Source organism: Columba livia, chromosome 3, assembly GCF_036013475.1.
Source record: "Columba livia isolate bColLiv1 breed racing homer chromosome 3, bColLiv1.pat.W.v2, whole genome shotgun sequence".
Classification (NCBI taxonomy): Eukaryota; Metazoa; Chordata; class Aves; order Columbiformes; family Columbidae; genus Columba; species Columba livia.
This window is the reverse complement of record NC_088604.1, coordinates 85,405,179-85,430,834: the sequence shown is the minus strand read 5'-3', so window position 1 is coordinate 85,430,834 and position 25,656 is coordinate 85,405,179. Positions and strand designations below refer to the sequence as shown.

General features: G+C 42.5%; 1 protein-coding gene across 3 annotated transcripts in view; it reads right to left on the bottom strand.

Annotated features, from left to right (window-relative positions):
- The window catches only part of CRIM1 (cysteine rich transmembrane BMP regulator 1), a 186,717-nt gene extending 170,158 nt beyond the window's left edge, over positions 1-16,559 (bottom strand). For 2 of the 3 annotated variants that reach the window (XM_065057962.1, XM_065057963.1), the window contains exons 1-2: positions 15,864-16,431; positions 2,723-2,896 (exon numbers count right to left, since the gene is read on the bottom strand). In XM_065057962.1, coding sequence (XP_064914034.1) covers positions 2,723-2,896; positions 15,864-16,215 — 526 coding nt within the window. In that variant the 5' untranslated portion in view covers positions 16,216-16,431. Of the gene's footprint in view, positions 1-2,722; positions 2,897-15,863 lie in introns of all 3 variants that reach the window. The other variant, XM_065057961.1, reaches the window with a different exon arrangement.
- Positions 16,560-25,656: the final 9,097 nt, after the last annotated feature.

The window sequence follows — 25,656 nt, the reverse complement described above, 5'->3', positions numbered from 1 at the left end:
GTCTCCCTTGTTTAGTAAGCATCCTCCAAGTAGAGGATGTAGCTGCTTGGATGACACTTCAAATTTTCTTCAGAAACTCTGATCCTGGTGTATCTATCATTCAGGTGCTCAACTTATGTCTTTTTAATCACAGTGTGTATTTAATTATCCATATCAAGTGTGGTGAGGAGAGAGAAGTTCAACTACTCTCTCTGGGTCTCCGTTTCCATAGCAGGAGATTCTATTAGGGTATTTTAAGATTTTAAATTACTAGTTTTAAATCCTCCTGCTGTTATATTTAACAGACAAGCCAAAAAAGTGAAGTATACATCAGTACTTTGGATTGCAGGAAAATTTTAGACATATCTAACAGATCTTATGAATCACCCCCTCTTACGTGACACTACAGTTTAAGACATAGCTTACCTTAAAGAAACTGAAAGGTTTTTCCATTTCAACATGCTCAAAGAGCCCTCTGGTTTGCATACTACCTAAGCCATGTTTCAGGGGAAACTTTCCAATGAATTCAACTGGCTCAGACACACCAAAGTGGCCATCTCACTCTACCCAAGAGACTTGGCTTGCTTACCAAACAGGAATGTGGCAAGTACAGGTGGAAAAAAAGTTATTCTTCTTTTCCATTAGCTTAGGCACAGGATGAAGCATACATTTTAATTACCAGAACAAGAAGTAATGCATTTAAAGAAACAACCTCCATAAGCAGTTAGCATTTAACTCCCAGTCCTAGTTAGAGAAAGGGGAAATAAGCATTTACAGTGCAAAACACAGTAGGCAGGTTTGATTGACTACAACTGTCAAACAAAGACAAAAATTATGCTGCGACTTCTCCCCTTCTACTAGGCAATAAAGATGGATTTAACTTTAAACATTCCTCAGCGGTAGAATTTGATAGTCTGAGGATGCAAATACAAATTCACATTCTTACGAGTAAAGGCTGGACTGTTGTAACACTCAAGTCAAAATTGCCAGATTTCTTGTATTTATGGGTACTGTTGCTGTTTCATCACTTGCATCAACTATCCTTCCTATCTGTAAAGGAATAAAAGCCAACAGGTCCTAAGCACTAATGGTGCCCTATAGTCTGAGACTTTGGAAGAACATTTTCCCCACTGCCCACCCCAAAAAAAAAGAAATAAAACCAAGAAAACAAATAAACAAAAAAGAAAGTTACACCTCTGAAATACAGCTGCACCATCACTGTCATACCAGGAAGTTTACATGTAGAACTTTGTCACCTCATGGCTAAGCTTCAAACACTATTCTTTTTAAAATGGGAATTTACCCGAAACAAGAGGTTGCTGAAGGCAAACTACTCAATGAATGAATCTGGTTTAGCCATGCCATTCCACAAACTAAGTTCATTTCTTCTGAGTCTGCAAACAAAATCAAAAAAGCACCTGCAACAGATTTTCTTAGCAAGTTAAACACGTGATGAACAGTTATGCCAATAGAGTCCTGCTGAACCACTACAGACTAAGTCACAAATTCACAAGTAAATAAGGAAGTGGCCAGTGAGGTTACCTAAGAGCCCATATACACTACACTACTACAGCAATAAACAAAAGGCCAAAGGTTTTGCCTCTCCTCTTCCTAGGAGAAAGAAAGAAAAAACCAAACCAAACAAACAAAAAAAACCACCCCACACTACACCAAAAACCAAAACCAAACCAAAACAAACAAAACCCAGAAAAAACACCAGCGTCATGACCAAAGCTAATGAACATGTTTCCACCAGCTACATTTTTCTCACAAGACCTCCTTGCTTAAAGGCTATAGCCCAAAGACAATTTCCTTATCACAAAAGAAATACAACAGATGTCATAAGATCACACTTCCATAACTCAAAGTAGCTTTAAATATGGCTAGTAGCCCTATAAATACATTTACTTTTGCAATATGGCTTTAAACATTGGTTCAAAGCAGACTAATTAAGTAGGTTGACACCACTAATCAACTTTTGTATGTTCCTGGACACTTTGGAAAATAAACAGCAATTACAGCATCATAGAAAGGGCCCAAGATCAAATCTTCAATAGTTGTTCAAGACAATCCTAGAAATACATCAAGACAATTTCATGCCAACTTTGAGCCAACTTATTTCCAGTTCAGCCATAAGCAACAAAAAACTCAAAAACCCCAAACATAAAAAAACCATCATGTATGCATGCAGAAGCATAAACATATGTGGTCTAAGGCAAGTCAAATCAAAGTAAAACAGAAACTGAAAAATAAGAGCATTAAAATAACACTACATTATGCAAACCTAAGGAAAATAGCAATTCATGCTTTCATATAAAAAAAATAAAAGCATAATCAACAACTACTCTATTTTCTATGCCTTTGCTATTAAAATCCACTGTGTTTATTCATGGTTCAGTCACACTAATACATCTAAAGAGAGTTTTCCACACTGCTTTACAGCTAAAGATATGTGAAGGTAGCTACCACAAACTATAAACAAAATGGTTTTAGTCTTAAAATCTGCATGATGCACAAAGCACAAAATGTCAGTTTCTTCCATTCTTAAACCTACTCATTTGGAAGGCCAAGCTTACCAAAGCCCTATCTTCCTTTAAAACATACAACTGTCTTCTGAAAAGTACAAGACCACAGGTATCTGAAACTACCCAAGCCATCCTAAAACATATCATACTAGACCCTTTCTTTTCATCAAAAGCATAGAAAAATCACTAACTATGAATTACTGAAGACAAGTGCTTACCTTCAATCCTTTTTAAGGCCGACAGGCAAGTATCCCGGCTTGGAAATTCAAAGGGATTATTACAGGTCCGAATGGTGTCACATTCACATTTCCCGTTGATTATGTTACAACCTGTTATAAGGTTTTCATTGCACGGTTCAAATCCAAGAAGCTGATCATCATCCCAGTTTTCATCTAAAATAAATAAACAAACTCACTCACTATTGGATTTCAGCTACAGTATATAAATTCAGCTGCTTTGGAGTTGGATGTGATTTACTTCAAGTTTAACAGAGTGCTAAACAGAAGATAACATTAAAAAAAATAATGGATTAATTTAAACTGTGCCAGATACCATGTTTCACAGCTGTTCTATTGCCCATTTTGCTACAGCTACTGGCATTGTTTATTTCCATCTGTATGAAAAACCACGATGTCTCAGGGAAATGCATAGCTGTAGTACAAATGAGTGCTATCCCAACTGAAATAACTTCTGCAGATACTTGAAGTTATATTTATCATGGAAGTGAGAATGTTAGACAGAATTTGCAGCTGTTATAGAAGTCAAAATTTAGTCAGAAAGAGAGCATTTTTAAACCTGATTAAAAATACATCACATAGAATTCACTCCACAGAGATAACTTTTTATTACAAAAATACTGCAAGATGCCAGATTCTGTAATGTGACCAAAAGGAAGTTTTCCAACACTCCTGGCTTACCATCATACTCCAGGAAAATTGATCAAGCACATCAGGCTCCTTGCTGTCAAAGGGCAGGGGGCTAGTCAGGCTGGAACAAGTCTCGCTGTTCAAATAATTCTGCTCCTTTTGAATCAGTCCCATCAAATGTGTGTAACCAACGTTCCCACTGTACAACTGCCCACTTTCCTTTTAGGAAGCTACATGCAGCAAGACTTCCCCCCGCCCTGCCCAGAAGCAATAATTCCAGGCCACCCAAAACTCCACCAAGGCTACCAGTCCTACAAAATCTCAGCTTCCTTAGTTCAAGTGCACATACAGCAAAATCCCACCAACACCTAAGTCTAATCAAGATACATGTTTTCTATGCAAGACTGAAGAAAATAGGTCAGGCATTAGGTACTCTTCATTACAGAGCACCAGATCATTTCCCAAGCTTCTCTGTCTACCAAAACAAGTAGTACAAAACAGTCACGTAGATAAGGCCACTGACTTCTAGTAATTACATAAGCAAAAAATATGTGTTTTCAATCTTTAGATCCTTATATTTCACAGCAGCTTTCACACTGTGCCTTCTAGTAGTTCACCCCAATTTTATTTACTATTGACAAGCAAGTTTCCAATATAACTCCTGCCAAGAAACACTTCAAAAAGTTAAGACATGTTCCAGCTACAAAGGGTGGGTTTTTCTGTTGTTGTTGGGGTTATTAGAAGCTGTCCTCCGATATGGTTGGCTGCAGCCAAATACGACCTGTTTGACATTCAGCAGTCCAACACTCAACAGAAGTCTAAAAACTGGTAGTAAATAACAGTATATTCACACACAGATACTGAGGCTCACATGCAAGTACCGACCACTCTCAGAAACACGCAGAATATCCACTAACCTGCAGTTTGTTGCGTTTTAGGGAAAAAACAACCAACACCTGGAAGGAGTTGTTTCCAGTTAAGCATTGTACATGATCTACAGCAAGTGTCAGAGAAGATTCTCACAGGCATGTTTCTCCCTGTACAACCAACTGCTTACATTCTGTTATAAGTCAGGAAACTACCTGGTTGACAAAAGGCACTGAATAAACAACTAAGTGAATTTTAGACATGAAGAAGGGAACCCAATGGCTCTTCTACTCCATAAAAATAGTACAGGAAGAGTAGACATTAACCCCAGGAAGTAATTTGCCTCTTTTCTTTTTTTTTAGTTCCCCTCCAGATGAAGTTAACATATCATCCCATACAGCAACCATACCAATAGAAGTCAAAGGAAGTACAGAAATTCCTGAAGAGAAACTACTAAAATTCTTTCAAGGGAAGATGCCGCTTTAGCGATGCTTGGGATACTTTCATCATGACGAGGCCATACATGCAGAGGGAGGAAAAAAGTCAGGAGAATCTGGAGAACAATAATACATCCTGTTTTTGAGAAGCCGGAATACAGCCTGGACAATTTGTATTTTACAAATCGCAGCCACAGTCCACGTAATGAGAAGAACAACAGGGGCTATAGCTATGCTCCAAGACTTGGTGTTTGAAACTCTAACCACAAGGCTAATAGAGACAGAGTCCCTGTTACACTAGAACTGCTCGCCCCATGTAAGGTGGGATCCACCAGGCACGGAAAGCAGAGCCATCCCTTATCCATGGCAGAACATGTCAATGCAGATGCACCACACACTGTGGCACCACCCACAATATTATCTGATTTCCAAAACAGATTAGTGTTTGGTATCTCACCTGCCACCTCTCATGGCTTTTCAGCTGGGAGCAGAAAAGGAGGTGCACAATATTAGGTGCACATACAGTGCCACACTGCTCAAAAATTAGCTCAGTAGCCATTAAAAGGAAGATAAATCCCTCAGGAATACTTGCAGACTATACATCTAACATGTTATCTTGAAATGAGGTATTTTTCATTATTGAAAGTGAATATAAAACAAAGGGACATTCAGACAGGAAGACTGCAAATTCAGTTCTAGCCTGGATATCTTTTACCAGACTGCCTTTCAGACAATTTCCTTTAGTAACAAGATTTCCATCAGTGAAGGAGCAGACATTTAGCACACAAATAGCATGTTTTAGTTTAGTAAATCAATAGAAAATCTAGCATGACTTTTCATGCAGACTTAAGACCCCTTTTCCTAGTTGATTTTGTCCTTTCATAAACAGAAATTAAAGGTCCTGCTAAATGAATACTTGTTTACCACTTAGAGTAAACCCTCAGAAGTCACATCAGTATTGGCAGAACAAAACTCCTTGGAATAAAAGGTACAACATGCATGAAAGTACTCACATAAGCTAAAGGGAAGAATCCAGTGTCTCACTTCTACCCAAAGCTTTAGATACCTGATGCAAAGGCAACTAGTGCTCTGCTTGATGCAGATGAATGGTGGTTCACTACAAGATTATCACTTGTTTAGAGGTCAGCAATATTGCAACTGATAATGGAAACATGCCTTGAACAAAGTCTAGGCTCTGTGAAGCATATAACCTAACCTCTGTTATTCCAAAAGTCATCATGTCCTGTGGACTATTCCAAAAAACCAAACTTTTACACACCAGTGATTTGGAGACCTGGGACAGTTCATGAACAACTCCAGACCGGAGCAAAAACATTTTCCTGAATGCCCTGTTTTGACCTCCTCTATTGCTTCCTTTTCAGAAGAGTGCTCTTTCATGTGTATCTCTCAGAAATCTGGATGATATTAAGGAAGAAATTGAGATGTAATCATTTGTGAATGCTTTACTTCTCTGCAAGCAGGGTTGACAAAACCCAAATGTAAGAATCTAAGAGCCTCTCAAACCTTAGTATGTACATCCTATCTACTAACTGACTTCTAGAGTAGGCGTTTAACAGTAAGTGTTTTGACAGAATCCAGCTGAAAAGCAGCCCAAGCAGACTGTTTTCAACCAAACTGATGATAGTTTAGCTGCAGTTTCCACCATCTCATTGTGCTGGCATGATCAGGTAGAGGCAAAAAAGGGAAGTGCCACTCTTCTCAGCAGTCCTGAGTTGACATTGGGCTGTCATATATAGCCACTCAACTACCTTTTGCACACATGCCTAGAAGTGGTTAAAATGCTCCCAGCAGGCAAATAACTATAGTTCAAAAGTCACCCTTTCACATCATTTACACCTGCATGCAGTTCCCCACTCTTTCCAACTCATTCAGGCAAATTCCCTTTTCCGACAATAAACTAGTTCTGCATTTACGCAGACCAAAGTTAAGTCTTGGACATAATACTTTTTGAATTCTAAGAGTGCTTTCATACCATAAGGAAGCTGTTGGAGGGGAGGCATCATGTTAATTCCAAACTTTAATTTTCTTCCATCATTCATATAATCACTGGCTTTGTGCAAAGCAAATGTTTCAACTTGCTAACAATTCAAGTGCTGCTCTGGGTTGCTGAACTCCCAAGTCCTGTCATAGCATGCATCTAAAGCAGGGAAGAGGATTAAGGCATTAACGAGTTGAACAAGAGGTCCTTAAACAACAGGTCCAGTCTGGGAAGCAGTCTGCAAAATATGTCTCTAGTAAGCAGCATTCCATCACTTTTTCCATGCTAAATCCTACATACCAGCACTCACAACACAGTACCACAGCTGTACCATATACTGTTCTCCTTCACTGTTTAAAAAGATAATGAATCAGCTCAAGCCAGCAAGCACCACACAGGAACGGTCACTAGAGTATCCCTGTTTAAAACTAATATAAAAGAATTGTACCCACAATAATCTTAATTTATAGTTCAAGGGTGAAGGGGTAAACATAATTGTAATGAACTGAGCCACCTCCCATAATTTACATTTAACTGCAGCGTGTTACTCAGCTATTTCTGCCTTTTAAAAGCATGACAGACAGGTTCTCAGGATGCTAAAAGAGTAAAGTGACCACCAAATACATTGCTGGTCTGAGAGTGGAATGGTCTAAGTCACATCTTACAGATTCTTTCACCCTTTTAAAGCCTGTATTTGACCGAGGAGAGAGAACGGGTTTCACAGTGACACAGAAGTGATCCTTACCAAGACTAGTACTGCCCTCTGGGACAGGAGGGAACCTTTCAAAAGCTTCTCCATCAAACCAGATCCCTGGTCCGAGCCCCGCCACCCCAGCACACTGGTATACACAACAGTATTTTCAAATCAGTGGTACTCATTAAGATGGTATGAGACTCCGAAAAGATTCTACAGATTTTCTAAAAAAAATAAAAAATACAAAAAAAAAAAAAGAGGAAATACTTCTTGCCAGTAGGCTTTGGCTTCTCTTTGAACAGGAAAAAAAGAACGATGGAAAGGAAATTCATGTTTTGGAGGAGCTGAACAATAGAAATGACTAATCACCACTAAAGAATGCTTGAAACCCAGCCCCAGACCTTGAAAACCAGCAGAAGGGAAGGCTAGCCTTGAAGTGAGTTTGAGCTCATGTACTGCCTGCAATCCTCTCCCCTCCCACAAGTTATTCCTTCAATGAAGTCATGAATCAGGGATCAGTGATGGCAGAAACTTTTATGCAAGACACACAGCTGAGAGTCTTACGATAAAGCAGTTTTTCCACCTTTTGGAAGGGTCTGCTTTCTAAGACCAAATCTTCATGTGGAATGCATGTCAGTACAAATGGGTTTTGCAGCCTCCTGATAAAATTTCTAGTCAAAGCTAGAACACAAAACCATATCCTAACATTTAGATACCTCAGGAATACTATATACACAAGGCTTGCCTCAAATTTGACTGCCTGCTTTAACTTATTCCAACTAGAGTGTATATCTCAGGTGATCAAATCCAACACAGCAAGCAAGATTTTCACTGCAGCAGCTCTGTGTGTGTGTCAAGGCAGCTATTTCATACTAAGGAATGTAGAAAGTATTTAAACAAACCAGCTTTGCACTCAATTATCAGAAGCTCCACAGAAGCCACGAGGAGAGCAAGGAGATAAATGGAAGCATTAAGTGTAGCATGTGACACAGACAACTATTCCAAGTTTAAAATTTTTCCCTTACCCACACTGTCTGCAGGTATTTCAGTTCTCCAGGTACCCCTCCCCCCACAACTCTTATTTTTTTAGTGTTTTTCTGGGTTTGTTTTGTTTGACTTCTTTTTGTTTGCCTTTGGTTTTAAGACTTTCACTATCAGGGCTCTCCCCAGCAAGACTCAACAATACTTCCAATAGCCTTCTTCCCCAAAGATGGTCTGAAAAGATAAATAATTCATTTTGAAGTCTGACCCTTAGACATTTAAACACCTGGAAAAAAAAACAAAACTGCAAATTTTAATCTTATGACCAGAACCACATGTTGTTTGTATATAGTTGACTGAAAATATTACACAGTGTCCCAGGGTTTAATTGGTCAGATTCAGCCTCTGCCAGTACTCCCCTGATTAGAATGAGCGTGGACAGCAGTGTTTCAGTTGTCCTAGCAGATTTTTCCTCTAGCTCTAGAAAACTCTTTAAAAAATAAATAACTCCACCAAACCTTCGTACTCATTTTCCAAAGGAGGCTAAAATTCCAATACTTTTTTTTTTTCCAAGTTGCACACTGCACCCACACGCTCCAGAAGCCTTCAGGTAAAGCAGCACATACCAGCTCGCTGCAAACAAGTAGCTGGCTGGCAGCTTGCTGAAGCAGGAAAAGTTTGGCTTAAGACAAATTCTGGAACAAGGCTATGAATAAAACAACCTGTACCAAGAACAGTCCACACTATTACAAGAAATCTGATATCCTAAACCTTTTGCCGCTTCCCCCAGTCTCCCAAGTCATTAACACAGCATCACTGAACACCAGAATTACAGGATGTTTCAGAAGAATTACACCCAGTTTCTTAGCCACAGAAGACTACAAGAAAAACTCTACATAGCCTGGATTTAAAATTAGCATCATGGCTTCTTTTTTCTTTTTCTAAAACCTAACTTAGAGATAGACATTAATTTGAGTCTTCTATTATCAAAGCAGCACATTTTACATTAGCATATGTAATACCATTGTTGGTATGATCCCAACTTTTTATCAACAGCCCATTGGTGAGGGGAAGAAACACCTCCACACGCACGGATCCAGCCTTTCTTAAGGAAAACTCAACAGAGCACAACACTGACTATAGCAAAATCCTGAAGCTTCATTTGTTTCAAGGATAAGTAACCCAACAGAATGAGCTCCCAGATTCAGAAAAATTACACTTTCTGGGATTTTCACTAATTAAAAAAAACAAACCCATCTGAAGCCTATCAGTAGGATATATATATATATAGTAGCTGCTATATAAGGCTTAAAGCTTTGGGAATGAGAATACAGAAAAGGGTGCATGACACCAAGCTGGTGCTTCTCCTCCTGGCCATCACCCTGCATTCTCCTGTTTGTTTTCTTGTTGAAAGACTTGCACGCTCACAACCCACAAGGTCTTAACATGATTTGCAGATTCCGAAATATCCAGTATACCCAGTGAAAGCTGCCAGGGGCTGAATATTATGCCTCTGGTAAAGGTGTGAACTGCTTTCATTCTTCATCTCTATACATTACTAAGGGCTTACTTCCTCCAAACATGGCCAAACTAGTCTGTTTAGACTAGAACTCCCTCAGGGATCATCTTTTAATCCATATGCTTATGTGGAATTTAATCTAGATAGCCTTTATATAATGTTGTCTTCCCATCTCAGAAAGCTTCTGTACATGGTGAAACTTACACTATACACTACATCAGTATCAGTCCTTTTCCAAACTGCCTGCATACATACCAAACGGCAGACTTAAAACATAATGTTGTCAGACTACACAACTGATGTCACCTGAAGTCTCAAGCAAAACCCAGAATTGACCATTTCCAAGTTTACATTCCCTGTGGATTAAATGCATTTTCAAATGAAAGCAGTTTACAAGTCACGAGAGACTTTTAGTAGGTCACTTCTACAAAGTATTTAATCCATTAAAACAGATAAACATTTGGTCCTGTCTGCAAAATGCTATAAACTTCACTCATTGAGATGAAGAATCCTTGAGGGGGGTGCAAAGGAAGGAGGGGAAGAGAAAGGCATTTTGAACTATATTAATGGATTAATTATTGCATAATACACCTGTCAGTCAAATGATATTTTGGTTGACTAAGTATTATGCAGCAAGTTAATTTACACAAGTATTCTTGAATCAGCTAGAGGGTACTTAAAACAGCAAACATGCCTAAGGGTGCAGGAACTACCCACAAGTATGAAGGTAGGTTTGTTTATTTTTTTAAAAAAAATAATAAATCTTCATAAGCAGCATGATTTTGGGGAACCTGATGAAATGACCATTTTCTATAGGGAAAAATTCATATCAGCAGAGGGTGCTCAACACAAAGTCATGCAAGATTGAATGGTTTTAAAAAAATTTAAAAGTATTCCTCTTATCAGCAGGTAAGAGATTTTGTCCTTCAGCCCATTCACAGTGAGACCGCTAGTTTTAAACTAACTGTATCTGTGAATTCCTACATCAATATCCCTCCTCATATCTGCTGGACTTTTCCATTTCATTTTTGTTGAAATATTGGAACAAAGTTATTTCCAAAATCAAAACACGATGCCTGGAAACAGAAGAAACCATTTCCAAGTCAAATAAGCACCTGATCTAATTCCAATTCAGTGCCACGCTCAAAGCTACATGTTCTTACTGATGTTGAGATTTCGGCATTGACACAAGTTAGAGTAGAAGTAGCTTACAAATCATCTAGCCTGTGCATAAGAAGTCAGCATGTCCCTAATAAGAGTTTTTTGGAGGAGGCGGGGGAAGAGGACTGTTAAATATGGTCAAGACTAACATATCACAAGTGGAACATTCACCAATTAATTACTTCTCATTCCGGTTTCACAAGGTCAGTAACTTTTGTAATATTTTTTCTTGACACCATGAACAATTTTTCCATTTTTTGCCCCAATAGTCTGAACTGCTGACAATCTTTGAACGAAGTGTTCACGCCAAGAATCATTTGGTGCACCACTTAATACCGATTAAGTCCCCAACTAGATCATCAGTTCTAACACTTGATGTTAGTGGTGGAAGTCCTCTATATAACCGTGGACATTGGAACTGTTTGGATATTTCCCAGCCATTTGCTACATAACAGAGTAAGAAAAAACAAACAAAAAGTCAAGAAATCTAAGCAACATTGTTCCAGTCAAACAGATACAAACAGATTACCCACATGCAACTTCTAAATCACTTGAACTTCAGTAACTCCTACTTGAAGCAAAATACTACCTGATATTTAGGGGTCTGGACTACATTACAGGCAAGAAGCCAAGCATGTTGTATAGAAGTCTGTCTGGAGACAAAGCATCATGTTCTAGTTGATGTGTCCATTGACCCATTAGACACGGAGCACAGGACCAAAAACAACTGAAAACAAGGTTCTCCCAATGGTACCAGCTATAGAAGCACTAATTGTGGTAAAAATACTAGCAAGTCTGTAAGCAAGCTGTTCTTACTTAAGAAAAGCAGAAGAGAACTCCGTTAGCATGTGTGTAAACCTATGCCTGCTCCCCCCCAAGCTTAGCTCTCCTCCCCCCCATTTTGAAAAAAGCTAAGTTTTCAAAATTTCATTTCTTTTCATCAGCTCCATTTTCACTACATTTTGGTTACATGGAGTATACTGCGCCCTTACATATCATACTCTTCCATGTTCCTAGGGGAGGATAGCTAGTTCACAGGAGGCTTAGAGGTGTGTGTCGGGGGGGGGGGTACACCCAAGCTCTCCCTGGTTGTCCCAACAAGGAGTCAAACAGTAACACTCCAAGCTCCCAAAAAGCTGCAGTTCAGTAGAAGAGACTAGGACTAGCCACAGCAGGGCAAGCTTCCACCATCATCCTAGAGGATTAACCCACATACTTCCTGATACTTGCCCAAAATACACTATAGCAGCTTTCTCCTAATCCTGAGGGAACCCCCATTCAGAAGCTACACACAAGGCAAACAAGTCTCAGGTATTCAAGGCAAGCCTTAAATTAGCTACAGTAGGCAAAAATTATATAGCAACAACTGTATGCCCTGCCCCCCCAAAAAAACACCTCAAACACCACCAAAACCAAAACAAAAACCCCCAAAGTACTATATTTTATTGGTAAGCTACAGGAGCAGAAATACCTTCTTTCGATGGCTACCTAGAGGCTAACTCATATGAAGCATAATATATTCTTAGAGGAACCTAAAGACAGAGTAAAACTAGTAGTCTTGTTAACTTTACGTTTCAAGTATATATCACAAAAACCTAAGTTATGTTTCTGTTACACAGCTAAATACATCAACTCATTTTCAGCATTATTTCACATGCTACTGTTATGCCTCAGAGGAATTCAGCAAAGCAATCAAGGCCTCTTCACCTGAAAGCATCAGAAATTAGGGAAGTGCTGAAACAGAGGCAAGAAAGAAAAAAAGAGTAATCATTGAAAAGCCTTCACAGAGTAACAGAGCTTGTTTGGCAGAGCTTTTCCAAGGCTTTCCGATTCCCGAGAAAGCAGGAGCCCTGCCTGGCTGAACTGCTGCAGAAGCCAAGGCTAACGGCTTCCTGGAGAACTCCAGTCTAATTAGGGGATGAATCTAGATCTACCTTCAAATGCAGAGAGCAAGCAGATTCTCTGCTTTGAGTTTAAAATTTCTGAATGCTAGAAGCATTTGGGAGGGGTTCCAGGCTCTCGACACCTCCTCACTGAACCAATCCAGCAGCATCTCCCTAAAGCCACGGAGAAGCTGGAGGTGTTTAATGTCTCAAGACTGCCCTTGAGGAAAAGTACCCACCCGTGGTGGGGGAAGGCAACCTCAGAATTTTTCTTTACCAAGAATACAACTGCATTCAGGAAGGGCATTTACATACTTCAGGATAATGCTACAAACAGAGCCTTAGATCTGCATAAATATATAAACAGTTAAGGTAGTGAGATGAACAAGGACTTCCTTCAGGTTTAAGAAGGATGAAAAGATGAGTGTAGAATCAGTAACAGATTCCATTAATAAACACTGGTTTAACAAAGACTACTCCATTTCTAGTTTCAGAAAGAAAGGCTACCAGTGACAGATGCCATGGAGACTTCTCCATCAGGCATTGCAGAGTTCACTCATGCCGAGTGAATTAAATACTAATACTGAGTTAAAAGACAAGTATTTTTACTTGCTGTTATTCCAGCTCTTAAAATTTTCTGTAGCCTAGCATATGTTGATACTCTGAAATAAGACACTGCTGAAGCTTCAAAAATGATAAAAAAATATGCTTATAACTGTAGCCAGTAGGGGTCATTTCAGTGTAAAAAATTGCAGTGAAAGAAAAGGCTGAAGAGATGAAGGAGAGTAAAGACATCAATTTCTATTCACATAGCTCTAAAAGTCACTCCCCTTTCCTCTTCCCTGAAGCAGGGTAGGGAAGAGTTTGCACGCCCAGTAGGCAAGATTTTGAGAAGTAGCTTTTATTCGTTTAATGGATAAAGGCATAGCTTAGTACTACTCACACATCAGGCACCACCAGCCTAGCCTGTTGCACGTGTGCCTGTAAACTGCACAACTGTACAGGTCACAACAAGAAAAAAAACAGAGCTAATCAACCTCATTTTAGTGATCAAAGGTAGGACATTAAGTCCCTTTTCTTACTTGCTGCCACCCCCTGTGCACAACACACACCATGAAGAACAATGCATCATTTTGGTTGCTTAGAATGAGGCAGCTGCCTGACAAATCATTTAATAAGTATTCCAGGACTATGTATTAGGCTGACAGTTCAGCTCAGTTGCTTTTCATTTACAAGAATGAAAATTAAACAGATAAGTTATCTCCCAAATTATTCCTATAGGGACAGCTGGAACTAGTTCCTAACCACAACACTAATTGAAATGCAATCTTGCCAGCAAATGCTTCATACTATTTTCAACAGTAGATGGGACGTGTTACAAGTTGAACTACAGCAACGTACAGATTGCATCACTTCAAAGGAATGAAATACTCCTAAACTGCCAGAGACGTCTGTACTGCGATACAGTAAGGGAGTTGGAACATTAAGGCATTTCATGACTGCAGGCTTCTAGTTCCTTTAACCAAGGGGGCGGAGGAAAGCTGTTTAAGCCAAACTCTTACTTGAAAACATGCAAAAAGAAAAACTCACCCAAAACCAGGTAGGCTGCTAAAGTACCTTTTCCTTCTTTGCTGGTACTTTTCTACTTAAGAAAACTTACCCAACAGATATTAAAAATAGTAAGAAAGTAAAACAATGTACATATTTAGAAATATGGTCTCAATCAAGGTCTTCAAAGCACTTTAGGGCCATTTTTAATTGTTTAACAACAGAGCTTTTAACGCTGGAGCTAGTCCTACCCAGGCAACAACTGCAGAGGCTGACGGCATTGGCTACAGTACAGGCGGGACGCACCGCACTGCTCTGCTGCGGTTTGCAATTTATTTGTTAGGGAGGCAAATGGAGTTTTAAACTAATAATGAGCACCAGGACAAAGCTCAGCTGCCCACTAAAAATGACCGCTTTTAGCTCTCTCAAAACAGTGCATCATCATTTTAAATGCAAGTTTTTTGGACAGATGCTGCCTCACCAGCTCTCTGGACTTTCTGCTGCCCTCTACCCGCCGAGAGGAGACCGGCTCCCTCTCCTTTTCCAGAATTGTCGAAGCTCCTGCTCCGAGTCTCGCATACATTTATACATATCCCAAACTACTGGTTATTTGTAATCTCTTTACAGCGCCATGTTTTGCCTCAACTTGAGGGGAAAGGAAGCTAGATGGACAAGACAAAAAGACTAAAAATTTGTCTTTGGCCTTTTGTTAAATCATGTATGTAAAAAAAAAAAAAAATAAATCTGATGGACTCTAATAGATAGAACATTTGAAGGGGGGGGGGGGGGGGGGGGGGCGATGAACTCCTCTTGCATTTCATAGCGATTCATCACCTCAAAAGCAGCCGGCAGGAAGCAGAAGTGACTTGGAAAGGAGTCCTGCCATGGGGATTTCTCCCTCTCCCTTGATGCTCCAGCAAGGAAAGAGACATCTCTTATCACACATTGAAGCGGACAGGCGGGGAGATATTAAGTGACAGGAACAGGAAGGAAAAACTTTACAACAGATGATCAGCCTTTGTGTTTCCTTACACAGAAGGGAATCCGGAACAGGCATCATGTGTGCACGACTGACCTCCGCCGATCTCCAATCTGCCAAACCCTTCCCAAGGAATTCTAGTTGGGCATCAGTCGTCGTTATAAGCTATTAGCAAACCAGTGAAGCGCTATGGAAAACGAGAAGTGGGAGAGCCTGGAAGTTCATGCTAAGAAAACAGAGGACAAAACTTTCAAATACAGGGCTTTAGGGAGGAAAGCTTAAAAAACACGCTCCCAGATGGGACATGCGGGCGGCGGGGAGGGAAGGAGGGCGCACCGGCGCCGGTGCGCCCTCCTTCCCTCCCCGCCGCCCAGCGAGTGCCCCCACCCCGGGGGATGGATGGATGATGTCCCGCCGCCTCTCACCTTCGCAGACGCCCACTTCGTACTCGGTGATGGAGTCTCCGTTGAGCGGCGGGCGGATGACACAGCGCAAGCCCCGGTCGCAAGCTCCGTGCAGCCCGTAGACTCCCCCGCAGCTCTCGTTACGTTGCCGAGCGCACATGAAACAGCAACCGCAGATTCCCAGCACGATGCTACCGGGGCAGCTCTTCGGTTCTTCGCATTTGGATTCGTCGCAGGGTAAGCAGACGAGAGCCCGCGTCCCCGACTCGCCCAGCAGCAGGGCCAGCAGTAACAGCCACCCCGCCGCCGCCAGGTGCCAGCCGCCGTCTCCGCCCGGGCGTCTCCTCCCCGCCGAGACCGCTGCCAGGTACATCCCGGCCGCCGCAGCCCGGCCCTGGGCCGGGGGGAGCCTCTCAGAAGCCCCCTCGCCGGGCGGCGGACCCAAGCGCACCGCGGCTCCTTCCCGCCGCCCCCGCCTCTGGCCCCCCGAGGAAAGTTTCCTCTCGCGGCGGCCGCTTCAGCCAAACTTCTCCTCCGGGCGGCGGCGGCTCCGCCCGCTGTCCCCTCCGGGCAGCGGCGTCCGTCAGTCCGCTCGTCCCTCGGCTCCTGGTCCCGCGGCGCCGCACGAGCGATCGAGCGAACGATTCCCGGGTGCGAACAGCAGCGCCCGCCTCTGCCCCACTCGCTGCCCGAGTCCCGACTCGCCGCCTGCCTGCGACTCAACCCGCTCCAAGTGCGCCCTCTGCCCTTCCCCCATTGGGCGGTGATCACCTTAGCCCCGCCTCCGCTGCCTGCTCGCGCCTTCTCATTGGATGCCGCCCAGACTGGCCCCGCCCTCTCCTCTTCCCGCCCCCCCCCGCTCCCCACCCCGCAGCCCCAGCTCCTGGGGCTGGGGAGGACGCGGCGGAGGCGAGGAGCGGCATGGGCCCCACAGCGGCCGCCGCCTCCCTCCGCCCCTCCCCTTCCCCCCCCCGTGCCCGGGGCTCCGAGCGCGGGGCGGAGCGAGGCGGCGGCGCCAAAGCGCGGGTACGGGCTGGCGGCTGCCCGGCGGACACCTCTGCCTCCAGGGGACACGGGGGGTGGGGAGGGAGCGGGTCCCGCGAAGGGCTCAGGCGCAGCAGGGCGGTGAGGGGGCGAGTCGCGAAGGTGGCCCCGCGTCCGCGGCAGCGAGCTCTTCCTACTCCTGCATCGGCCCCCCCGCCGCGAGGGGCGCGGGGACCCGGGACGGGGAGCGGCTCAGCACCCTCTGGGCCCCTGCGCCCCGCACGGGGAGAGCCGCCCGCACCCCGCCCCGGCCTCGCAAGCCAGACCCCCACGTCCCGAGCAGCTGTCCCGCGGGCGCGGAGCCGTGACTGAGCCGCTCCGCTGGGCCGGGAGGGGCTGCCCCGCCGGCCCCAGCGCCTGCTGCCCGACTCCAGGGCGGTGGTGGCGGAGCGCTGTCCTGGGCCGCCCCTACATCTGTTCGTAAAGAAGCGGAGGTGCCGCGCCTGACCCCTGGACCGCGGCACCCCGAACGGACCCCGCGCCGGGTAGTGGTCTCCGCTGGCGCTCGGACAAGAGGCGTCCGCGGCCACTGGCCGGTCTCGCCGCCGAGCGGCTGCCGTCGCTGCTCAGAGCCGGCCGGTGTTCCTCGGAGCGGCGCGGGGCGGGCAGCCGCGGCCCTGCTGGCGCCCGGTGCGCTGTGGCACTGCGGGCCGAGCGCGGCCCTGGGCCGCGGCACGGGGAATTGGCGGCCGCGGCGGCGCTGCCGCGCTGGGCCCGGCGGCGGAGGCCGGAGCCAGGCGCTGCCCGGGGGCGCCCCCGAAGGGCGGGCAGGCGGCAGCGCTCGGCGCCCCGCTCCGTCCGCGGCGTGGGGCTGGAGGCAGCTGCTGCCCCCGAGCCGGGACGAAGGAGGGACCGGAGGGAAAATGAAATGAACGATGCGGCCGAAAGGCAAAGTGCTAACTTGTCTGCGCTCGGTAGCCGCAGGCGGCAGCCACCGGGCGGAAGAGACGGCAGAGAAACAGGCTGTCCTCCTCTTCACAAGGGCAGCCCCTCGGTGTAACCGAAGAGCGGGATCTGCTGCTGCCGTGTCACGCCCTGCGCAGGGTGCGAAGGCGGCTCCGGGAGCAACGTGTTCCGCTGTCACAAATGCCTGAAGCTGAGGCGACCGGGAGAATGAAGTCATTTACTCGGCAGGTGGGTTTTTGTCAGCTGCACGGTGCTGAGCCTGGAAAGTCTTGGGTTGCGCATACTGTTGCCAGCGATGTGGGAAATTTTAGGAGAGAGGTTCTGGAAACTTAATATAGGTTATTACGGAGAGTGCCAAGGTATGGCTTCTACAGTTTCTCCAGTCCCACACGCTTGTCTGCTTTGACACAAGAACTGGTTCTTTCTGCTAATGGTGGAGCTGCCATGTAAGGGCAAAGCTCCCCACTGGCAAGCCAAAGGACAAGTTGCTACCAGTAACAGAAGAAACTCTGGTGTAAAGCTTTGTTAGCAATGGTGCACCATTTTAGTGTGTTTTCAAAAGCACTGTAATACAATGTCGTTCACTCCAGCCTAAACGCCTACTGGTAGCAAAGGTTCCCTGCTACAAGCACAGGCCCATTACTAATGGGAACAGTACAGCTGTGTAACATGATGCTGAAAAATAAAGCGCTTCCATATTTGTGTAAAATAAAGCATTTCCCATCTTTGTCTGTTATTAAAAATAATGATGGTTTGTCATATCGGAATAGCTGGCTATATTCTGATTTATTCAGAACTTGAACTAAATTGCAGAAGATTGTTTTTCAAGAGCTGCAAATGTTTTAATGAGCCCCAACAGTTTGCAAGGCATTAGTCTGTTTTTCAGTGAAACATCATTTTTGTGCTAAAGCGCTATCAATACAGCATACGTTACCTGGATTAGGGCCATTCTACTGACATATCTCAACAACAAATGGGCAATGAGAAGCAGCCATCTACTGGGCATCAGTGTTTGAACTGATACCATGCTATGTTTTTTAATAGATTTGGAAAGTTAACTGACAAGCCAATCTCATTCAAGGCACCGTGTTTTGGTATAAACAAACCAAACGCATGCATTTGAGAACAGCCAAAACCATTGTGTGTTCCTGTATTCTGGAAAGCAGTAATTCAGGAAAACACCCTGAAGGTCATGTTAGGCAAACGCTTAAGCTCTGAACGTTACAGCAAATGGACAATACTCCCGGGCATAGCAACACACTAAGCAAGAAGTTTTGTTCTCTGTCCTCAAAAGTGCAGGTTCTTCCCTCAGCCCGCTCGTGTCAGTTTGCCGAAGCACCTGCAGGGGTCAGAGTACTTTTGATTCACCAGAAGTTTCCACCAAAAAACCCTACTGTGATTTGGGTGAGAGCAGTCTGTAAAAACAAACCGTTTCCTACGAACTGGAAATACTGCCTTTTGGCTACCTTTTTTAGTGATGAGGCACATGAATGGCTTTTACCTTCTATGTATAGCGTCGCTGAGATCCCTTTTCAAATGAGGCATACAGTTCCTGCGGCTGTATTTTTAAAACAATGTTCACAAGCCCAAGATTGTGTAGAAAGGAATCACAAAAGTGATTTCAGTACTAGAGAGGGTGCTGCACAATACAATACATGATCAGAGACTTGAATTCAATAAGCTTCATTTATCAAAAGATGACAAGTGAACTGATTACAGTGTATTAATCCCTTCATGTGGAAAAATGAACTGGTCTATGAAAAGTATGTAGGTATTTTTCCAGGACTTGTGAACATAGCCAGCATGGAAATCCCAGACATGTTGGATTGCATGCACAGGCGGTTCAATATTTCCCAGACATGCCAGACCTACCAGTCATGTACTGTACTGATGTGCAGTATACTCAATGCACAAAGAATTCACTGGACCTACTATGCCTGTTTGCCTGTGTGGGAATGAACAAAGAAGCGCTAGAAGCAGTACAAAAACAGACGAAGAGGAAAGCTACGGGCAGCTTAGATAAGAATGTTATAGGGCCCTGAGAAAAAGAGAGCAAACTTTTGAGCTGACTGCCAAATGAGAGACGCTTCAGCTGTGAACAGGATTAGTACCCTGCTTCGTAGATTTTACCCAGTGATAGCTGCATGTAAGGGAGCAAAATACAGAAATATTTAATGAACAAGGACCAAATCTGAGCATTCTTGTCTTCCTCATGCCTTGCCCTTTAGGTAGAAGTCATGAAGAACTCATGCATATGCTTTCATTTCCCTTTTGTGGCCCCATGAATCAAAATACTTCATTGTGCAGGGGCACGGATTCAACAGAAAAGGTAGAGAATGTTTCTGCCCCAAACCTGAGAAGAGTCCATGGGGACAATGAGGTACGCCTTGGAAATCAGCAAACCTGATATCTGATGACTTTACAGGGAAAGTGAATATCGTTGCTTTCCCCAGCAAGGAGCACTGAAGGATCCTTGCAGGGAAATTCACTTTCCCCTGCTTCTTGCTGCCTCTTGATTTATTAAGGGGTCTACTGATCCAAATAGCTTAGGAGTAAACAGATTTGGCTACTGCAGTGAAATCCAGCTCTTAATTTCCCCTAGAAACAAATTAGTAAATCGTGCTGAATACAACTGTGGGAGGAAGAAATGCATTCTGATAAACAGGCTATAGCAGCTGAAATTTCCTGGGCTTGTTTTCCTGTAATGTTAGTGTTGTACCGAAGCCACATCTAGTTGGATGAAGTTGCAGCAGCAGTCGAGTGGAGCTGTATATCCTTCTTGGTCATCATGTAACGCAGAGCTTTTGCAAAACCACACAGTGCTATGAGAAAACTAATACCCCCCTTCACTAATTCCTCAGTCCTGTACTCACTCTGTTACTAGTAAATCTCCCCATGCAAAAAATAGGTGTTCAGCATAAATCTTCTGGTAAATCTGATATTCACAATAATTACAACAGAAATACAGATTTCATTTTATGACATAGGTGATGTAAACATTTATATTACCAAAAATAAAAACATCCCCTCCCGCTGGCCCCCAAGTCAAGTGTCAAAATATCTTCATTTCAATTCAAAAGTTTGTTTCTACTGTGCTGATATAATCTGGTAACTGCTTGTGTATCTCTGAATTTTGGGAGCATGGGTGCTTCTAATACCAAAGATATACCTTTTTCTACACAAGCATTTTGTTTCTTTTCTGTGCTTCATTGTGTCTTTGTTGCACATTACATTCCTTTTATATTCTCTAGTCTGTTAAGATCATTTGTGTCCATTTTGTAGCAGTCTCTTGACATAAACTCTTTTGTAAACAGGTTATACACATGAGCAATCTCTACTCCTAGACAAAAAGAATCAAGATTAAACCTGCCACTAATACAAGCAATGCTGAATCAGTCTAAAGCACATGAGAATAATTTCTCTCTTCTTCACAGAGGTATCATAGACTTATTACATTAGTAGCTGCAAGGTGTCTCAAAACCCTTAAATGGAAAATGGTGAGAAATTGGGAAAGTGAATATGAGAATTCATTTTAATAGAAACAATCTTTTTAAGAATTGTTTTGAAACAGTTCATCATAAATAAACATCCCATCATGTATTCTCTGTTGGTTTTTCAGTGCTATAAAACCTTTCTTCCCAGTTGAATCCCTAGTTTGGAACAGCTCAGTACTTCAAAATTTAAGTCTGGAATAACCAACAGGCAGAATTTTTGTAGCCTTTTCCTGATACATCTTGGATTGCTCATATGGAACATACAAGTAAAAGCACCTGATTTTTTTAATGGCCTCAAAGCAATTGCATAAGGAATTTTAAAATACAGTTGCATGACTTACATAACTGTGCATGTTTTTCCACAAATTTAGAAACTATACATTAATAAAAATTATAAATGAATAGGACTGGCCATTTATAGGTACAGTTCTTCACATTGCACTTAAATCACTGAAAAAAATGTGCATTAAAGCTAAGGATTTTTTTCAGATCTGAACATTTTATAATATATATCTTAAGTATTGCAAGGTTCAAGAACTAGGGAATCAATTATCTGTTTAAGGCTATCTACCAGGAGCTTATCAGGAAAAATAACTGCTATATCTTTGTATTTAGATTGATCACACTGAAGGTCATGTTGGTTTTAGCTTCTTTAGTGCAAAGAAAATCTTTTTAACAAATAAGCAGTTAGGAAGGAAAGACAGTATGCTGCCAGTTTACAAAAGAAAAGTGGAAGTCTTTTAAACTAGGATGTCGTACTAGGGATTATATGCGTTTTTATTATGGAAAATCTGGCCACCAGAATAGTAGGTGGATTCAATCTGCATCTACAATTCTCTTCGTAGTGGTGCATACTGATAAGATTTTAAATGTTAAAATATAAAACTGAAAATACTGTGTTTATTTCACTGCAATCTGCTGTGTATCAGTAAGTGCAGTATATAGTAGATGAAATCGGATAGGATGAGGGATACACTGGATGTGATCTAAAATTTCTCTATTTCCTAGCTTAGTATGCCCAAGACAAGTTCATAGAGTTCCAGGCAAGGTACTTCCTATTCTGAACATGGCTTTGAACTCTCGAAGGAAACGCATGAGAGGCTGAAGTTGGTGAGTGAAGACTAAGCTGGTGGGTAGCTGATAATCAAGGTAAGTCAGGCCCCAGCTGTAATACTCTTTATTTCAGTTCAAACTCATCAAAACTTGACTGAGCTTCAAATAACTGATTCAAATAGGGGCAAAATGGCTTGTCCTCTAGTTTGCAGCTGAACCAAATGCTAAAAGGAAGGTTGTCTAATTATGAGTGAGTAGCAACCTTATTCAGAGACCACTGAAAAAAGATTTTTTAATAATTGTAATGACAATGAAGATCTCCCATTTCTCTTTCTCTAGAAGGATTATACCTATAAAGCATTTCCAAAATGTATCTTCTATATTAGAAGCATTTCCCTTCATCAGGTGCATTCATTTGTATGGGCCTAGTCAGCTCTTGATTAACAAGAGTAACCTGAAAAGGGGGAAAAAAAACCCAAACACCCCAAATCCCAACCCTGCCCCCAAGCCCACAGGCAGTACAAATCAAAGCCAGATGGCCTTTGGGATCATGCAAGGAGAATGCGACGGGGAGGAGAGCAGGCTGGTGACACCAGTGAGTGTGGAGGGTGGGGACCCAGGGGAGTGGGCACAGCAGTGAGCCAGTGTCCTGCAGACACAACCTGCTGCTTGCAGACATGAACTGCCTCATGCTGGGACTTCCAGGTGTCTCCAGTCTTGCAACACGGTTAATCCTTAACACAGACAAGCCATCAGCAGTTCATGGAAAGGAAACTCTTTATGGTAAGACGGCTATAGAAAGCCCTGTGAGTTTCCTGACAATGTTTTTCTGTAACTTTTTCAGGCAGTGTTGCTTATTCTGGCTGTTTTCTGACCACTGGAACTCCCAGATGCCATGGGGTATTAAGTCAATCTCAAAGCTGGGCATTTACTTATTTAGCAAATTAAAACTATTTTTGATGTCTTTATTAAAGCTGGATAGAGCTTTCATTCCAAGGAATCACAACATATTTCCAGTGTTTTTTTCTAGCTCTTTCTAGTCTTTAATGCTGATAAATGTAACTGGCCATAAAACCCAGCTATCCCCACTGACTTGCTTCAATTCATGTCTATAATCACCTTCTCAGTTTCTGCAAATTATTATGTGGGTTAGCAAAAATTTTTAGGATAAAGCCAAAGGCTGTTCTGATTACAACTTAATGTATGCCAAATTAAGAAGCTTACCTTCTGATATCTACCAAGTATGTTGAGGAAATCAGATTTTGCTAGTTCACCAGTCCTAGGAAAACAATATTCCTTATGAGAGTAAAGTGGAGAGATTTTCCCAAAGTAAAACACTATTACTATAAGTTGTTCGAGCTTCTTTATTTCTCTTGATGGATAGTGAATAGCCAGTCTAAGTGTTCAGCTTTTTAACAGCTTGGTTAGAACTATGCACAGCTTGAATACCATTTGCAAAGTCCATATGTCTGAAGTTATTGTGGTGTGGTTACAGTGAAAGAAAAAGATTAGTATAAATCAGCATTCATATAAATTGTTTTGTCTGTGTTAGTTTTCATGGCATCTTAGGGAAAAAAACAGATTAGAGTGATTTTTCAAGGGTATCTAGGCCTTACTTATTCATTGTTGTTTGTTTTGTTTTCTGCTAATATTTTCTTATTCGTGTTGTGATACTAGTTGGCCTCTCGTGGCTGATTTCAGTATATTAGCAAGAACTATTTGCTAACTTCTGGCTTATTTCTTTACACAATTAGAAATATGGTGTCTCGTCTTGTAAATTGCTAAGTAAACTGAGAGACCTTGGGAGTCTGGATTTTGCTGTAGGCTTCAACAAACGTTAATGTAGTCAGCCTATATCAGAAAATACTCAACATCATGCAAGATCATAATCCTTTTCTTTCAAACTGCACGAAGACACGTTCATTAGATTTCCTGGTCCAGCATGCGTGAAAAAAGCAAACGGACATTGCTGCATACCCAATGTTTTGAAAAGTATTTATCTTTTCATGTGTGAACTTGGAATCTCAAGCTTAAGGACTTGGGCAGGGAACAAGGAAACACACAGGAGTGTAAGATGGTTGGTTTACTTATAACAAGGGCAGTGACACAGTTAGGAAGACAGCACAGCACCTCCTGCTTCTCAAAACATTTCTGCCTCACAAAATTAACATTTCACAGAATGGTGGGAAAACAATAGTGAGAGGAAATAAGCCCTGAACAGCAGAGAGGCCTCAGCAATAAGAAGGATGAGAAGGAAGATGGTTTGACGAACATGGACTGGTAAAGAGCAGATGGAGAAGGAAGTTTTCTCAAGCCAGGGGAAAGATGGGATGGATGTAATTATGGGGAATAGCATCCTACTATGGGTAGGAACTTGCAATATATTAGCAGTTTATTAGACATTTCAAGCTCTATCACTTCCTAACAATAAGAACACAAGATATCATTGGTATTATTCTCCCTGTCCTTCCCTCTTAATATGTAGGGGATTAATGTCAACAGCCTACTAAGTCATCCCATTAAAAGCAGAGGGTTCTCCTGTCGTGAAATCTTCAGATCATCATTGCTTTTGAACTGAAGCAGATCCCACATTCTAGGAAATCCCTTATTTATGGGATTATGTGAAAGCAGAAATTCTTCTCTCCTCTCCCAGCTAGTTGTCTAGACCCTGCAGCTGATTACAGCCTTTTATAGCCTGCCCCCAAGTTAACTAGGTAGATTTTAGCATGCTTTAACTCATGATAGTGAGTTTATTTATCAAAGACACTTTCTAAGGTTTAATAAAAGTAATGTGTTTTCTTGAGTGCGTGACTGACAATATATTTTTGCTTTTTTGCATTTTTGTTATTAAAACTTTTTTTTTTTTTTTTTCCCTTCAAAATAGGATATACAGACAGTTTAGGTGACAGATTTGGAAAAAAACATTAATCAGCTCTTACAAGCCAATCTTTTAAATCTACCAGAAACACTACAGGTCTCCTATTATTGTATGGCACTGAAGCTGTTAGTTTTCTTACTTAGTAACAAGGAGAAAGATTTGCTGTTATGCTTTGTCTGCTTAACTCTTCACAGCAATGCAGACTAGCAGTAAAAACATTTTTTATACTGTCCAGTTAATTTGGTTCTACAGGAGATTTTTCATAGCTAGATTTACAAACAGCATGCAAATCACACCTGCAACTGTTATACAGGATGTATACAGCCTTTTCACGCTGTCTCAGCTGCAGTCCGTCATGGGAAAATAGAGCACTGTCACCATCTTAACTTGAGTTTTAGAAATGTTTTTGTCAGCCTTGAGCTGGATCTCTTGGTCAGAT